Source organism: Rutidosis leptorrhynchoides, chromosome 8, assembly GCF_046630445.1.
Source record: "Rutidosis leptorrhynchoides isolate AG116_Rl617_1_P2 chromosome 8, CSIRO_AGI_Rlap_v1, whole genome shotgun sequence".
NCBI lineage: Eukaryota > Viridiplantae > Streptophyta > Magnoliopsida > Asterales > Asteraceae > Rutidosis > Rutidosis leptorrhynchoides.
The window spans coordinates 322427031-322445646 of NC_092340.1; the positions used below are offsets into that span (position 1 = coordinate 322427031).

An 18616-nucleotide genomic window follows, 5' to 3' on the forward strand; every position below is an offset into this window, starting at 1 on the left:
TAAATCACACAACCAAACATTCACACAAGGGTCTTATAGAGGCAAATAGTACCGATTTCATACAATAATCATATACATTACAAATGGAGTGCCAAACATCCATTTTATGAAACATGTTTCGATAAGGATTGATTTAAACAACACTTAATGGCACATAACAAATATCAATCCTTGTTTACATAACTAATGTATGTAAACCCACTTCATATTTTGTAAGTATGGTTTTCATGCCAAAACCATCCAAACAAACATATTAAGTGAATTAAAACATGTTGGAGATTTATCCACTTTAACAAAGCATAAAGTCTAAAATTAACAATTTTAATTTTCTCATTTCATGTAAAACATGAATATAATTTATGTACTTTATTTTCCTAAACTTTGAATCACTTTTAGTCAACATTCAAGTTACCTTATCAAATTTTCGAATTTTGGCAGATTCATACATGCAACTTCAGATGGTCATATCCTACTCATTTCTAGTCCGTTTTCGATGATTTTTTTTTTTCCAAATTTAAGTTCTTTCAGTTAGCTTTCAAATGCAATTGGTCTCATACAATAATATTGAGTTTAAAGCCCAGAAACAGTCCATCAAAGACGGACTGTCCAAGCTGGAAAAAAAAATTCTTAAATGAAAAAATGAGTTTAACCCATTTTACATTTTGCCAAAATCCAAGATTCAAATTAGTATTTAGGAAACATAAAACATAAATCATGATACTTGTTTTGCATGTTTGTTATGCATGATCATCTCCAAGAATCATGCGCAACGCATCCATCAAAACTAAATATCATAAGAAAAGTTTGCTAAAACTTGTACAAGATGGCTCGAATACCACTGTTGGAGTATGATACAAATTCAAAGCGAGCGGAAGCATTTTTAAAACTTTACAAAATCATAGTCTTTCACGGATCATTGTACAAAACTTTGGCAAACAAAACAAATTAACGAAACCGAACAAGAGAAGATTAGAATACAACCTTTGTAGCCTTTTAAAGATCGAATTTGAAAACCCAAAGAAGAGTTCCTCTAAACGGTAGACACCCAAAGTTCCAACCTTGCTTCGATCTATACCTTCTACTTAACGGATATTTTCTTCTTCGTTATTTCCACCAAAAACCGAACCCAATTATAGATTCCAAGTATTTTTGGTTACTTGAAAATAAGAAAGAAAAATAGCATTTTTGTATGTGTGTTTTTGTATATTTTTTTTCATTCTTTTCCAATACCAAGACTTGGTATTATATATTACATAATTGATACAATTAATACATCTAGTACAAATGTAATAAATAAAGATTTGGAAAGATTTGCAAAATCAAATCTTTATATAAAATAAGATTTACAAAATCAAATCATATTTTATAAATCAAATCAAATCTTATATCTTATATAAAATATGATTTGCAAAATCTAATCAAATCTCTACATATTTAGATTTGTAAGTATGTGTACACATAAAAAACTTACTTAATTTATTAAACCATTAACTAATGATTAATAAATTAATTTTCGATTAGAAGGTATATCAAACAATTTTACGATTGGCCTTTGTGTGTGACCGAATAGGATAAATGAACTTTTATTATTTAATGTCATGGGCATATCTTCGGAATATATGTACCACGGTCAAATCACGGTCGAACTGTAGCTAACCCGAGAACATATTTCCAACAATTACATTTTAAATTAGCTGAAAAAAATTTTTTTTTTTTTTCGAACGGCAGAATTTTAATAGCAAAAAGAAACTAGCGAGAAGCTAGAAAAAAAAAAGGGATTACAAGGAATATAGCGGATTTTGTAACCACAAATTCCAGTTTATCGTGGACTTGCGATATCTCGCATACAACCAATTAAAACTCGAAACAACGATGCTATCAAACACATGACATTTCTTGAACGAGCGATTTTTGAAGATAATGCAATTCCGTAGCCGCCAAATATTCCATAAAGTCGAGTACACCACAAGCGAGATGACTATCTTCTTCTTGAAAATTATTTAATTGAATAGTTGAGATGTCTATATGTGACTTAAGGGTAAAAATATATTAGAAAACTAATGAGATACTATAAAACATATAATTGTAAAATGTGATACATGCAAGTTATCCAAAAATATGCCTAAAGGCTAACCTAATTGAAGTTAAAGCGAAATTAGACATCTAATTGAAAAAATTCAACAAAATGTCCATTTAACCACTAAGCTAAACATGTATTCAATGTATGTACCACTCATTAAATACTAATCTGTTTCAAATGATTAAAGAAAAAAAGTACAAAGTTGTTGCCTCGGATTAAACAATGATCCCTTGCCCAACCAATCATCAGCCAAGAAAATGGCCCAAACCTAGAATCATACCTATTCTAATTGAATATATGGATAATATGGCGAATTTGTGATTACATGTATACTAGAAAATTTTATTAAATGAGATAAATATATAATAAGATCCAACATTGTTGTGGTAGGATTAAGAGAGAAATAACTAATCGGGGAAAGCGGGGGGAATCAAAAAATTTCTTTTTTTTTCGTTTTTTGAAAAAAATTTGTTCACGAACATTATAGATTGGATGAAAATATGATCATTTAATAAATACACTTTGTGATAAATGTTTTTTTTTTTTGCGGGAAAACGCTCGAAGAACTAATATATAACAATTATCGTATTTTTCGAGCATATGTTGAGGTTTTAGATATTAGGGTTTAGATATTAGGGTTTAGAAATTTAGGGTTTAGAGTTTAGATTTTGGATTTAGAATGAGTTTTTAACACGAACGGTTTAGAGTTTAGGGTTTAAGGTTTGGTGTTTTGGGTTTATTGAATAAACCCAAAACACCAAACCCTAAACCCTAAACCCTAAACCCTAAATCGGGCTAAATTTTACTTCACAAAAAAAAAAAAAAAAAAAAAAAAAAAAACGTTAACATTCTTCACGAACAATATTATCTTGAATGTTATTTTTGTCGATCGTTTTCCCGCCTAAATAATAACACTCATCACGAAGTGTCTTTTCTAAATGTTTATATTTTCGTGTGATCTTGATGCCTGAAAAAAAAATTCCAAAAAAAATGAATTTTTTTTTTTTTTTGCTTTTCCTGCTTCCCCCAATTAGTTACTTCCCCATTAATCTGCCCCCAACACTGTTTATATTGAGTTAGTGGAACAAGTTAATCAAATGAATGTTTGGTGGCCAATATTTAACTGTGTATGATAGCATAAAAGTGCTAAGAAAAATATTACTCTGTAATTAAATAGACAATAAATAAATGGAAAGGGTTATATAAATTATATTGATCACCTGACTTGAATACAATAAGGCCACTCCCTATCGTAACTAAACTATTCATCCTCTTAACCTTCCACATCAGCGCCACATCAACACTAATATCGTATAACTAACTCATAACTAAACACTCCCTATCATGGCTAAAACAATACTCCTCTTAATATACAACATACAAACACTAAAGCATCAAGTCCAACAATAAAAAACACTGGGACCCGCAATTCCTATAACTCATCCGTTAAATCTATGGTGAAAGCGGGTAACTAACGCGGGTAACTAAGTGGTGCCTATGGTTAATTACGGGTAATGAGCGGGTAACTAACCATAGGGGATGGTCTAATGAGAAGCAAAAGTGATGCAACTATTGTAACTGAGTTTTTTTGCCACATTGGATTTTTAAAGCTTAAAAATCAATGTTAAACTTTTTGTTTAGGACTATTTTAATTCAAATCGGTTTTTATTGTCAATGATATAGGAGAATTTCAGTAATTAATTATTAGGTCGTACTAAATTTGGTAATCTAGCGACAAATTTTGGTATTCCAACGAAAAACTCGAAAGCAGGTGAAACTACCCATATTATAGATTTTAAGAGGATGCATGATGTTTTAAGGTTATATTATCATACTAGTGAAATGACCCGTAGAATTACAGGTTTGTTTAAACAAAACAGTTTAATGATATGTTTTAGGTATTAAGTGAACGTAAATACTAAAGTTATTTAGTTTAATGACCCGTGGAATCACAGAGTCCGACTAAGAAACTCGTCAGCTGAACATTTCATCAAACACTTAAATTGCATATTAAACAATCCACATCCAATCATAAGAGATAATATTGGTTGTCATTTTATTTTAAAAGTGTAAATTAAAATATAAATTTAGAATTGATTTCTTTCTGTCTAGCTTTTATACCTTCTCGTACTCAATTAAAAATAATTAATTAGACTAATTCATAATTATTTAATTTTAATAATTAAAATAATCATTGTTAAGATTTAATAATAATAATTAATTAATTTTACATCAAAATTATTTAGATTAATGACATCACCCACCATGTTTAGATTTTTCCCTTTTTCTTTTTGATTTTTTCTTAACAAAAATGATCCGTGGAACTACGGGCTTCTTTAAACGAAACAGTTTAATGATATGTTTTAGGTATTAAGTAAACGTAAATGCTAAAGTTATTTAGTTTAATGACCCGTGAAACCACAGAGTCCGACTAAGAAACTCGTCAGCTGAACATTTCATCAAACATTACAATGCATATTAAACAATCCGCATCCAATCATAAGATATAATATTGGTTGTTATTTTATTTTAAAAGTGTAAATTAAAATATAAATTTAGAATTTGTTTCCTTCTGCATAGCTTTTATGCCTTTTCGTACTCAATTCAAAATAATTAATTAAAATAATTCAAAATTATTTAATTTTAATAATTAAAATAATTATTAAAAAGATTTAATAATATTAATTAATAAGATTTAATTTAATTTAAAATTATTTATATTAATGACATCACCCACAATGTTTAGATTTTTTTTTTCTTATTGATTTTTTCTTAACAAAGAAATTAGCCTAATAATAACATCATCATTATAAAATTTTAATATTAACTATAGATGTTTTCATATGACAATTAGAAATTGAGTTTCATTATACGCTTATAAAGTTGTGTCGTAAAAGACAATTTGTTATGACATGATTTTTTAGTGTCTTATTATTCTATGTTTTTATAAGACACTTAAAAGTAGTTCTCACTATGAGATGCACTTATAAAATCATCCCACTATTGCTAGTGCTTATGTAGCGTTGAGCTAACAGTTCAATTATTTAGTTCTTTAGTTTCGAGTGTGTTTGGACGAAACTAGCTGGAGCTGAAACTTGTAGCTGAAGCTGAAGCTTATGGACTAGAGCTGGAGCTTATTTTTGAAGCTGATAGTTGGAGCTTATTATTTTCTATAAGTGTTTGGTAAACTAGCTGGAGCTTATTTTTCAGTTCATAAGCTCTACTTTTTTTTTCATAAGTTACTAGAAGTAGCTTATTTTTCTAGAGCTTATAATTTTCATAAGCTCTACTTTTTATATCTACCAAACAAAGCTTATTACTTGAAGCTTATTAAAATCATAAGCTCAAGCTCCTATAAGCTCTCATAAGCTTCCGCGTCAAACACACCCTTTGAATGGAAATGCTCATGTAACATTGAACTAGCAATTTAGTTCTTTGGTTTTGTATGAAAGTGGTCTTAAAACATTAGTAACGCAGGTTCAAAAAAATCATGTGATTGCTCATTACTGAGTTGGCATGTTCCAACATGAATCTTCATAATTGTTATTCTTATTATTATTCTTATAAAGTTTGTAGAATGTTTTAATTCACATGATGTGGCATAATTTACACAAATTTCATACTAAATAAATACAATAATAATTTAAGTTTGTATTCCAAGGGGAGTGGTGCCAACGGTGTGCCTTCCTCCACCCCCTCATGTCCTGGACACCGTTGGCACGGACCATGTCATCATCCACCCTTCAAATTCTGCCCTTCACTTTGTGCTTTTTAGGCATTTTTCAGGTTGAACGTGTTAAATAATTGTCTTGTATATATAGCTTTATCACGTATACGTTAGTTTGTTTAATTAATATAGTGGGTTCTAGTTCTTTCAAAGAACAACGTATAGATCAGTTTTTGTTCTGTCCTAGGAGAAATTTGAAAATTTTGAAGTAAGTAATGACGTGACTCTGATGTAATATTTCGTCTTGAAAGAAAATGATGTCATGATTGAGAAATATCAAGTATATACGCAGCTAAGTTGTGAAGAACACTTACAAAAGTGAATCAATAAACTCAAAAACCTTAATATTAGTCTTACAACAACAACAACAACAACAACAACAATACCCAATTCCACTAAAGTGGAGTATGGGGGAGGTTAGATGTAGATAGTCTTTCCTCTACTCTAGAGTAAAAGGGAAGTCATTCCTCCCCCCACGGATACCTATCGGTCCGCGGGTAAAAGAAGTCGTCCCTCCCTATACTATAGGGCAGAGAGGCTGCTTCCCAAGGACCTCCGGCCAGCAGAACCATGAAATCCGTTAAGTGAAGTAACTAAATGCAAGTAAAGTAAAGTAGATAAAAGGAACCTTACCGTGGAAAATGTAAAGGTAAATATGGCATGTAACAAAGTAAAGTAAAAGAACATATAAGTGAAAAAAGTAAGTGTCAAGTATGCAAGTATAACAAGCAATGTAAGTATAAAATGTGTATGTAAGCATGTAGGTATAGAGCATGTAGTTATACAATGCAGTATAAAACATATAAGTATACAATGTAAGCATAAAGACATGTAGCATGTAAATGTAAATACGTGTAATTTAATGCGATATAATGTAATGCGACATGTAACGGTATAGTGCTATAAGGCAAGTAAATAAGTATAATGTAATGCACACAACATGTTGGGATATGCTACAATAAGTATTAGTATATGAAGAAAAGAAAAAAAAGAAAAAAAAACATATATTATGAAGCAAAAAAGCAAAAACATATATGAAGCAAAAAATCAAGTAGGCAAAATGCATACGATAAAAATATATAAAACTAAATAGAAAATTAAAAAAGAATACTACGTATAAAATAAAATATATATACAACCTAGTCATCAATCCTAATTCTACTCCTCCACAAATTTCTATCAGAAGTCATGTCCTCGGTCAATAAAAGCTCCTTCATGTCAAGCTTCAGTCTATCCTCCAACCTACGTGTAGGTCTACCTCTTCTCCTTAAGCCGCCAACCGTGAGGGCTTCCACTCTCCTGACCGGTGCTGTGGGTGGCCGCCTCCTTACATGGCCAAACCATCTAAGTCGTCCTTCTCTCATCTTGTTGACGATATTCCCAACTTCTAAGTTCTTTCTAAAAATTCCATTAGGTATCATGTCTAACATGGTCTTACCATACGTCCACCTAAGCATCCTCATTTCCGCCACCTCCATCCTCCTCTCTTGGGCCTTCGTCATTGGCCAACACTCCGATCCGTACAACATGGCCGGTCTAATCGCTACCTTGAAGAATTTCCCCTTCAATTTAAGGGGTATCTTCTTGTCGCACAAAACCCCTTTCGCAGCTCTCCACTTCAGCCATCCTACTCTTATACGGTGAGACACATCATCTATCCTTCCCGATTTGTGTAGCATTGATCCTAAGTATCTAAAGGAATCCTGTGGATGTAAGACCTGATCCCCAATACGAATATCCACAGTATCATTGTGATCTTCGATCCTCCCGTAGTCGCATCTAAGATACTCCGATTTAAGACTACTAATCCGAAGTCCATTTTGTTCCAGGGCATTCCTCCATTGCTCCAGCCTTCTGTTTAGATCATCCTGGGATTCCGATACTAAGACAATATCATCGGCAAAAATCAAGCACCAAGGGATACTCCCTTGTATCCTATGAGACAGGTCGTCTAAGACTAAAGCTAAAAGAAAAGGGCTAAGAGCAGATCCTTGATGTAAACCTACTTCTACTGGGGAAAACTCTGTGTATCCTATTGTCGTCCGAACGCGAGTTTTCGCCCCCTGGTACATGTCCATAATAGCTCTTATATACCTACTTGGGATACCTCTACCATTAAGGATCTTCCAAATCAACTCTCGTGGGACACTATCATAAGCTTTTTCCAAGTCTAAGAAAGCCATGTGTAGGTTCTTTTGTTTCTCTCTATACTTCTCCATAAGACTTCTAATAATGTGAATTGCCTCCATCGAGGAGCGTCCTGGCATGAACCCAAATTGATTCTCTGACACCTTTTTCTCTCGTCTAAGCCTAGTCTCAATCACTCTCTCCCATAGTTTCATGGTATGGCTAAGTAACTTTATACCTCTATAGTTACTACACGTCTGTGCATCCCCTTTGTTCTTGTAAATGGGAATAACCTCGCTCAGTCTCCACTCCATTGGCATTTTTGCGCTTCTAAACGTCATGTTGAAAAGGTTTGTCAACCACCTAACCCCATCATCGCCTAGGCACCGCCACGCCTCTATGGGGATTTGGTCCGGTCCTACTGCTTTGTTTCTCCCCATCTTGCGTAGGGCCACTCTAACTTCCCCATGGTTGATCCTCGTGCAGAAACAGTTGTTTTGATATTATGGGGCCATATCATAGACATGAGGTTCTCCATTCCTAGTCCTTTCCCCATCGAAAAGGGATGAAAAGTATTCTTCCCATCGTTTCCTAATTTTGTCTTCCTTCACTATGCTTTGACCTGCTTCATCCTTGATATATTTGATGTTATCCAGATCCCTTCGCCGACGCTCCCTAGCTTTGGCTATCCTATAGATGTCGTTTGCCCCTTCTTTAGAGTCTAGTCTCTTATATAAGTCTTCGTAAGCTTTATCTTTTGCACGTGTAACGGCGATCTTTGCTTCTCTCTTGGCTTCTTTATAGCTATTTTCTATGCTAGTTCTGTCTGCTAGTGTACCCCCTCTAAAGGAGGTGAGCTCCCGAAACCTCGCTTGTTTAAGCGCGACTTTAGTTTGGACCTCGTCGTTAAGCCACCATGATTCTCTACAACCATTTTGGGCTCTCGACGTCCCAACTGCCACTCCCAAGGATTCTTTTGCCACCCCTCTAATAGTGGACGCTAGGTTGTTCCACATCTGATCTGCATCAATAAATGCTGCATTTTTCAATTCAGCACCCATTCTTTCAACAACATTAGCCCTAAAAGTCTCCGCCTTCTCTCCATTTAAGTTCTTCCAGAGGATTCTGGGTGGTTGTACTTCACTCGCCCTCCTGTTTACCCGTCCCTGGGTACCTAACTCCATGACCAACAGTCTATGCTGGGATGAACAAGTCCAGGTTGGGAGGACCTTACAGTCCTTACAGTTCCTAAGGTCACCCCTGCGAAGAAGGAAAAAGTCAATTTGGGTACTATGACCCCCACTATGAAAGGTGGCTAGCTGAGCATCCCTCTTCTTGAAGAAAGAGTTTGCAACAACCAGATCATGGGCAATGGCGAACTCGAGAATTGAGCGCCCTTCTTCATTTCTAACCCCATACCCAAAGCCCCCATGGGCTCCCCTATATCCCTCTACCTCCGCTCCTATATGACCATTAAGATCGCCCCCTATAATCAATCGATGGTCCGCTGGACATCCCCTTACAACCTCATCTAACAATTCCCAGAAACTCTCCTTCTCCGCTTCTCCTAAACCTACGTGGGGTGCGTAAGCGCTAATGACCGTGAACTTCTCCTCATTAATTATAAACGTAACCGACATAATCCTGTCGCTAAACCTACCCACATCAACAACATGATCCTTGTGTGTTGGACCTAAAAGGATTCCTACTCCATTTCGAGCTGTCCTAGAGCCCGAGTACCACAACCTGTAGTTATTAAAGTCCACCGCCTCCTGTCCCTTCCATCTAGTCTCTTGAACGCACACTATTTCCACCTTACACTTAAGAAAGATATCCACAAGCTCAATCCTCTTGCCCGTCAAAGTTCCTACATTCCAACTTCCCACTCTAATCTTACCTGGGGTTGCTACTCTACTCCCTCCTCCAACCCCTCTAAAGCTACCCGCCCCTAAACTAGGAGGACATGACCTCACGTGACCATACGAAAGTGTGTTGTCTATATTATAGATGTAAAAAGAGATACTATATATAAATATAGAAATATAAAATGAAACAGTAGGAGCCTAAGATGAGTATAACAGGTGCTAAAATACACTAAACGCTATTGAAGGATACCGAGTACAAAGGGCAATAAATAGGCCAAATAGATACAGATAGAGAGAATATATAGAGATCTAGCACATATAAGTATACATATACAATGAAATATCAGTATAAGCTATGTATAAATAGATAGAAATATAATATGTTATAAATATCTATATCTATATCTATATATCTATATATGTACAAAAAAGGAACGGGCAAATAGGATAAGAAATTGAAACGCAAACCCAAGCGGACGACAGCAGTCAGCAGCGGCAGTTGGTTTGCCGTGGTTCAAGAATTTTGGCCAGGTGCGTTTCCGGCCAAGTTACCGCGACGGCGCGTTCGGCGCGTGGAGGGTCGTGGCACAACAATCGCCGGAAAAAAGAGTACGGTTAGGTCCGCAAAATTAGTCTTAGCATAACTAAAAAAAAAAGAAAAAAAAAACAAGTATTGAAATTTCTAGACCCGGCTAACTGTTTACCACTCTGTACATCTTAGCATACAAAGCACACCTTTCAAAGTAGGAGATTATTGTGTACGGGGAGATGATATATCCCCCACCACTTTTACTCCTTCCACCTGAATGTTCTAAAATACCTTTAAATGATAACTCATATTAATTTTTTGTTAAATATTATTCAGGGACATTTTGGGAAAAAATACATAAATGATGGTGGATGAAGTAAAATTAGATTTGGATATATCATCTCCCACACGTGTGGGTACAATGTAACTTGGTTCTACTAAACACAAATTTTCAAATATGTTTTCGGTATTACTAAGGTGGTAATGTAGGCCTACTTAATAAAAAGTTACTAAACCTTGATTCTCGTATGAGCTATGTACTGATCACCCGTACCAAAACGTGGTAAACAAAATTGCGATATGGTCCTCTTGGGATCAGATTCGATTGGTACACGTACAATAACCTTGGTTTCAAGGATCAAATAAGTAACAATGAAAGATGTTGCAAGTTATATATGAATAACATAAACATTCATAGTAGCAAACAAGCATAAAGATAACAAGTTCATGTTAAAAACAACATCTCATTGTCGCATACCATCAACCGATAACTACTGAAACTTCAAAAAGATTCAAACTTTTTAACTTCCGTTTATTAACTAAACTAATTAACTAACCACTAATATCGACCCACCAAAATAAATTCATCATCATCAAGAACACGAACATCCTTGTCTCCTATGAAATACTCTCGCCCGATATCATTAACCATGTTGACAAATTCAACCCTTTTCGCCAAAGGAAGGGGTACATACGGTAACCTAAAAACGGGCCTTATAACCCCAAGTTGTGCAAGAGCCGTGTTTACGCCAATCGGGTTGGGCTCACAAAATAACCAATTCATTAAAGGTTGAAGCTTTGCGTTAAGCGACGGATTCTTGCCTTCAAACATGAGTTCTCTCATTAAACCAGGTATCAAATTGCTAGTAACCGAAATTACTCCATTAGCCCCGTGGTCCCACCTCGAATCGTGACACTCGTCATCGTTACCGCTCCACGTAGCGATGTTGTTTTTAGTGTATTTGTCAATTCGATCGTGTCCCATGCACTCTTTGACACCTGCTAAATTGGTGTTTTCGGCGAGAGATTGGATGACGGTTGGCGGGATGTCTTGGCCGGTTCGGGATGGTACGTTGTAGATGATTGTGGGGCCCATTGGGAGAACACATTTGAAGTGAGAAACCATGCCTTCTTGTGAGGTTTTACCATAGTAAGGGTTAATGTGAAGAGCGGCGTGCATTCCAACTGCAAAACCTTGTTCGGTTGCGTGAATGGCTTCTCGGGTTGAGTTACTTCCAGTGTTGCCTATGACCTGAGATCAAGACGATTTATATATTATATCTATATACTAAAAGGAGTGAAGGTTAATTACTACCTTGGCCCTGAGAACAGTAGCACCTACTGTTTTGTTCACAGGGGTATTTTGGTCATTTTGTAATTAATTTTTTTTTTAATACATACTGTTTTCCCTTTCCTTTTTTACTTTATAATCTTTAGTTTATTTATAACTTTGTACACTTTATCTTTTCATTCCTTTATTTTTTAAAGGTTCAATTAACCAACCGTTATTTCTTTGTTTTTTAAAAGTTCAATTAACCAACCGTTAACCTTTTCTTTTTTAACCATTAAATTAATTGACCGTTAACCGACAAGATTTTTTTCACTTCCTTTTTCATTCCTTTATTTTTTAAACGTTCAATTAACCAACCATTAATCATTTTTATTAAAAAAAACGTTCAATTAACCGACCGTTGACCAACCAAAACCACCCAGTAGTGAAACGCGGGTTTACTTATCCTCGTTATCATCAAGATTGCAAAACTCATTATTCGGGGATTAATCGGATTGGACTTTGTACACATTCTGACATTCAAATAATAAATTTCAAAATAAACTCTAACATAATTGTCAAAACATAAACATAATTTTGTCTAAGAACTCTAAAATTCTATTCCCAATTCATATTGAAATGTTGACCCATTTTGACTTTGAACGACTTTGACCGACAAATCCGATTTTGACCCATTAACCGACGTTGACCGATTAATTAAAAGGATTCTGAAAAGTCAGATCGGTCTGTTCTAATAAAGGAGCAATCGGGAATTAATTGGGAGTAATGGGGGTTTTTAATAACAGTGATTATAGTGATTAGGCCTAAAGTGACAACATGAACATTGTCAATAAGGTGTCAAACAAGCTGGATCGGGTTGCGTTGACTAACAAACACTTTTTGAGAACTCCTAAAAATTTTCTATAAACTAATATGCTAATTACGATTAGAGAACGATACTATTAGTCTATTAGTCTATTCGGATAACAATGTAAACCTTTGAAAGATGGAATACTTATATGCATAAAGAACAGATCTGGACAACTACAACTTTCAGCCTATTGACTTATTTTGATCCATTTGAGTTGAATACATCATAGGTAAATGGGTCAAAATTGTCTGTTTGGCCTATTTTCAATCATGCAGAGTTTTAATATCACCGCCCACCCCCAATTTATTATAAGTAGAGAAAGCGTGAAAATTAAGAAAAGGAATAGGATTTTGACCTTAACTGATGTGCCAAAACAATTGATGGTGTGACCAATAAGCATAATGTGTTCATCCCAACTCATCAACTGGCCTTCACCGGTGGTCCCACCAACAATCACACCATCAGCACCATCTTCAATCTGCATATTGACCAACGCATCATAAGCCTCAAGGTCAAACCTCCCGTCTGGTAAGTACGGAGTTTTAATTGCAGTTATCAATCTAAGAGACTTGATCTCGTCCGTTGAAGTCCTGGTAACATAACAAGTTGATGTACTAGAAATAGACTATGGAATACAAGGAGAGAGATAGAAACAAGAATTTGTACTTTTTCTACTTATTTTTTTATATTTATTTTCATGGGTAACAGAAGAGATAGCATGGTTACCTGTTCTTAACTTCAAAACTACGCATCGGTAGATGAAAATTAGGGATTACAGCTGCTTTTGGGGATACCCATCTACCACTTCTGAATAATAACATCAAATGAAGAAATAAAGTTGTTAGCAGTCAAGAATAGCGAATTTTAACTTGTAAGCCTTTATTATTCTTGTTTATGCCTCAACCTTACAAAATATCAAAAACATAAAAAGGCAATCTAATAAAAGTATATATTTAAACAAGATAAAATAGAGAAGAGTCAACAAAATCAAATATGAATTGGCTAAGTAATCACTTGATCAAGGTAGAAGCTTTCTAATAGCCTGCTATAAATAACTTAAAAAGGACCCTAAAATAACCACGCAAGCTTGCCTGAGTGGCCACCGAGTTGCCCGATGAAACACACCACCTGGGTTTGATTCCTGACTATGCTAAATCGTTCAGTAAGTGAGTGTGACTGAAGCGTGCGCATAATGCGCAATTCACCCGATACTAGGTCTCGCGTTCGGAGGCTTGATTACCCAAGTTTACCCTCTATTGGGGAGCCAATGTGCTCGTTCATAGGGGTTTTCTCGATAACCTAAAAAAAAGCCCCCTAAAATACATGCTAACCAAAGGTGGCAAAATAATAATTTATTCAAATTATTTCACCCTTGTCAGTAGTGCTCTAGTTTAGTTTGAAGTAATTAATTGTTGCAAAATGTTAAATTTCAACAATAAAACAAGCTAAACAGATGTATTTTAGCAATTAATACCATGGGGTTGGAACAAACAGTCACTTTAAGCTAGTTATCAAATATAACTAGGATAAGATAATATCAACAATATAAACAACAAAACTGCAAATATATCATAACATGCCACCAATAAGAAGCTTCGAATCAACCATAAATAGAAATATACCTGATTCGGGCGTTGTTGGTGCGTACAAATCGGAAAGCAGGGTCATTTGTGAACGGATTAGAAGAGGTTTTGAATGCAGACATTTGTTGATAAGCCATTGAGATCGAATTTGTTGAAATTTAGAAAGATAGATGATGATTTATTTATTATGAAATTAAATAGAAATAGAAATAATAATGGTGGTGGTGGTGATTGGAATAGTAAGCATGGGGACTGTGCTTCGGAAAATGTGGGCGGCGAGCTGAGGGAGCATTGCTTTGTTTGAGTGTGAGTGTGTTTTGTGGATGATGAGTAACTAGAACCCTAGAATTTTTTTACCAAAATATTACATAGACTAGTACAGTGTCACAACCCAATAAGTTTGTGGCCCAACCCACTAAGATTATGACACAATTAAGGGTTTTAACCCAAGAACTTCATGGAAGGCCCAAGAACATCATGGAAGCTCCCTAGAACTTTCCCATGAGTTCTTCCATGGAATGGTATAGAATGTCCATGGAAATATCTAGATACATGAAGCTTCTAGTTCTTAGATCTTAGCCATCCATTGTATTTAATCCTAGCCATCCATTTTGTGATATGAGTAGTATAAATAGGGGTGGCCTCATTTGGCACAACACACCTCAAATCTCAAACATTCTCTCTTGTAAAGCATTCTCAAGCAATATAAGTATTTTCTTCAATTCCACTTTTTCTATAATATTTTCTCTTTTGGTTACTTGAATCGTTATAAGGTCCGAGAAAGGCTGACTTAGTAGAGACTAAGTGCCGCACGTGAGCTTATCGAGATAAGTCCGTGACATTTGGTATCAAGAGCAAGGTCGATTCAAGGAGATGGCAACCGAGACCGAGAAGAATGTGAGCGCAACAAGTGGTGTGATGGGTGATGAGACTCGTGGTAGGGTAGAGACTCGCCAAGGAGCCAAGAAGAACCGAGGTACGTCCAAAGACTTTGTCGCAAACTTGGATAAGAGGATCATGGATGTAGAGACATCCATGGACGGCGTGAAAGCAAAGGTCGAAGACGTCCACCAACGTTTGGATGGTTTGGACGGGGACTTTGACGAATTGAAAGATGATTGCAAGAGTGCAATCAACGTGCTAGACGTTGACATGCGACGTGAGATCCATGACTTAAGGGGTATGCTCATGGGTGAGATTACGAAGTTGCGAGGCGAAATGGAGGGGGAGGTCTCCATTATTCACCAACGCCTCGTGGATTTACAAACCAACATGAACTCTTGTTTGAGATTCATGGCTAGTGGGGGTGGCAACACTGGATGCAATGCTCTGAAGGTGGACATTCCCAAGCCGTCACCGTTCGTGGGGAAGCGGGAAGCCCGAGCGGTTGATGATTTTATATGGGAGATGGAACAATACTTGGAGGGAGTCAACATAGTGGATGATGCAATGAAGATCAAGACGGCAACTCGTTACCTGAAGGATACCGCAGCATTATGGTGGCGTCGTCGATATGGAGATATCGAGAAAGGTACGGTTACTATTGATACTTGGGATGATTTCCTTACTGAACTTAAGAATCAATTCTACCCCAAGAATGCTCAAAAGGATGCGATGAGTCGTCTACGTAAATTACATCATTCCGGGACGATTCGGGAGTATATTAAAGAATTCACGAACCTTAGCCTGGAGGTCCCAGATATTCCCGATGATATTCTTCTCTTCTATTTTCTCGATGGTTTGCAACCTTGGGCTAAAACGGAGTTGGAGAGACGAGGAGTCCAAGACCTTGCCACCGCAATTGCTCAAGCGGAGGCACTAGTCGACCATGCTAATAGGAAAGATTCGTTCAAGTCAAAAGATAAGAAGGTGAGCCATGAGAAAGGTGGGGGAGATAAGCCCGCCCAATCAAGGAATGATAATACACGTAAGCCACCAACCGGGAATAACAAGAGCATAAAAACTTCTTACAAGAATGATGGATGTTTCATATGTGATGGACCGCATAGAGCCCGAGATTGTCCGAAGAAAGCTAGCCTTCATGCTATGGAAGCTCAAAAGGCGGGTTGTCAGGATGAGGAGCGGTGCATAGGATCAATGCATATCCTCAACGCAATCAAGGCCAAGACGGAGATACCCAAGGTAGTGGCTAAAGGACTCCAATTCGTAGATATTAACATTTGTGGAGATCGGGTACGAGCTTTGGTGGATACGGGAGCAACTCATAACTTTATCTCCACCGATGAAGCCAAAAGGCTAGGACTTAAGGAAACAAAAGAGAGTGGCATGATGAAGACGGTGAACACGAGTGCCAGGCCGATTAGTGGGGTGGCTAAAGACGTATATGTGAAGATTGGAGAATGGGAAGGAATGATTGATCTCTCAGTCGTGCCTATGGACGACTTCAAGTTGGTACTTGGGATGGAGTTCCTAGATAAGGTACGCGGTTTTCCTATGCCGTTTGCTAATTCACTGTGTATCTTGGATGGTGAGAAGACTTGTATGGTGTCAACCGAACGTGGAAGCAAGAGTGCATCCAAGTCACTTTCGGCCATGCAATTCAAGAAGGGGTACAACAAGAATGAGACATGCTATTTAGCGGTAGCAAAGCAAGAGACGGTTGAAGATAAGGGAAAACTAGAGGTACCCAAGGAAATTGAGATGGTCCTTGATGAGTTCAAGGATGTCATGCCCAAGGAGTTACCAAAGAAGTTACCACCTAGAAGGGAGGTTGACCATGCGATTGAGTTGGAGCCGGGATCAAAACCACCTTCCAAAGCCCCATACCGAATGCCACCACCCGAGTTAGAGGAGTTGCGAAGACAACTCAAGGAGTTGCTGGATGCGGGATACATCCGACCGTCAAAATCCCCGTATGGTGCTCCGGTGCTATTTCAAAGAAAGAAGGATGGGTCCTTGCGGATGTGTATAGATTACCGGGCACTCAACAAGGTAACTATCAAGAACAAATACCCAATCCCACTTATTGCTGATTTGTTCGATCAACTTGGGAAGGCAAGATACTTCTCCAAGTTAGACTTGAGATCGGGATATTATCAAGTCCGAATTGCCGAAGGAGATGAGGCTAAGACCACATGCGTGACGAGGTATGGCGCTTATGAATTTCTAGTCATGCCCTTTGGTTTAACCAATGCCCCTGCCACATTTTGTACTTTGATGAACAAATTATTCCACCCGTTCCTCGACAAGTTTGTCGTGGTGTACTTGGATGACATAGTCGTGTATAGCGACACCATGGAAGATCATGTGAGGCACTTGAAGCAAGTATTTCAAGTACTAAGGGACAACGAGTTGTATGTGAAGCTAGAGAAATGTTCATTCGGATTAGAGGAGGTGGATTTTCTTGGACATAGAATTAAAAATGGGAAGTTACTCATGGATGGGGCTAAGGTCAAGGCAATTCAAGAGTGGGAGGCACCAACGAAGGTGACTGATTTACGATCTTTCCTTGGTTTAGTAAACTACTATCGTCGTTTTATCAAGGGATATTCGGCGAATGCGGCTCCATTGACAGAATTGTTAAAGAAGAATAAAGCTTGGTTGTGGGATGAGAAATGTCAAGCAGCATTCGAGGAGTTAAAAGGAGCTGTCATGGAAGAACCGGTGTTGAGACTTCCGGATGTGACCATTCCGTTCGAGTTACACACAGACGCATCGGACTTTGCTATTGGAGGAGTTCTAATGCAAGAAGGTCACCCAATCGCGTTCGAAAGTCGAAAATTTAACGAGGCGGAAAGGAAGTACACTGTGCAAGAGAAAGAGATGACAGCGATTATTCATTGTTTGAGGACATGGAGGCATTATCTTTTGGGATCAAGGTTCGTGATCAAGACGGATAATGTGGCAACGAGTTATTTTCAAACCCAAAAGAAGTTGAGTCCCAAACAAGCTCGTTGGCAAGACTTCTTAGCCGAATTTGACTATGTGTTGGAGTATAAGCCTGGGAAAGCCAATGTGGTAGCTGATGCCCTAAGTCGTAAGGCGGAGTTTGCAGCGATCACAAAACCACAATTCTTCCTTCAAGATCGTATAAAGGAGGGATTAGAGCATGATTCTATAGCCAAAAACCTTGTTGGATTGGCTCGAGATGGGAAAACGCGAAGGTTTTGGCTCAAGGGTGATCTATTATTCACCAAAGGAGACCGGTTATATGTGCCTAGGTGGGGTGATCTTAGACGGACAATCTTGAAGGAGTGTCATGATTCAAAGTGGGCTGGTCATCCAGGTATCAAGAGGACACTGGCATTAGTAGAAGGCACTTATT

General features: G+C 37.0%; 3 protein-coding genes across 4 annotated transcripts; all 3 read right to left on the reverse strand.

The window, feature by feature from the left end:
- Positions 1 to 6329: 6329 nt before the first annotated feature.
- LOC139864465 (uncharacterized) lies at positions 6330 to 8374 on the reverse strand. The gene is made up of 4 exons (XM_071853047.1): positions 8051 to 8374; positions 7401 to 7870; positions 7066 to 7205; positions 6330 to 6400 (listed from the first exon to the last, which is right to left on the reverse strand). The coding sequence occupies exons 1-4, from the start codon at positions 8372 to 8374 to the stop codon at positions 6330 to 6332; spliced, it is 1005 nt and encodes a 334-aa protein (XP_071709148.1).
- A 63-nt stretch (positions 8375 to 8437) lies between these two features.
- On the reverse strand, positions 8438 to 10523 carry LOC139864466 (uncharacterized). Its single transcript, XM_071853049.1, has 3 exons — positions 10504 to 10523; positions 10352 to 10443; positions 8438 to 9930 (listed from the first exon to the last, which is right to left on the reverse strand). The coding sequence occupies exons 1-3, from the start codon at positions 10521 to 10523 to the stop codon at positions 8438 to 8440; spliced, it is 1605 nt and encodes a 534-aa protein (XP_071709150.1).
- Positions 10524 to 11013: 490 nt separating this feature from the next.
- LOC139861520 (4-hydroxy-tetrahydrodipicolinate synthase, chloroplastic-like) lies at positions 11014 to 14644 on the reverse strand. 2 transcript variants are annotated; one of them, XM_071849943.1, is made up of 4 exons: positions 14371 to 14644; positions 13475 to 13552; positions 13104 to 13338; positions 11014 to 11859 (listed from the first exon to the last, which is right to left on the reverse strand). In XM_071849943.1, exons 1-4 carry the CDS (start codon positions 14466 to 14468, stop codon positions 11167 to 11169), a joined length of 1104 nt encoding a protein of 367 aa, XP_071706044.1. In that variant the 5' UTR covers positions 14469 to 14644; the 3' UTR covers positions 11014 to 11166. The 2 variants fall into 2 exon arrangements, with proteins under 2 accessions (XP_071706044.1, XP_071706043.1); XM_071849942.1 differs by having other exon boundaries at positions 11016 to 11859; positions 13475 to 13555.
- Between the last annotated feature and the right edge of the window lie 3972 nt (positions 14645 to 18616).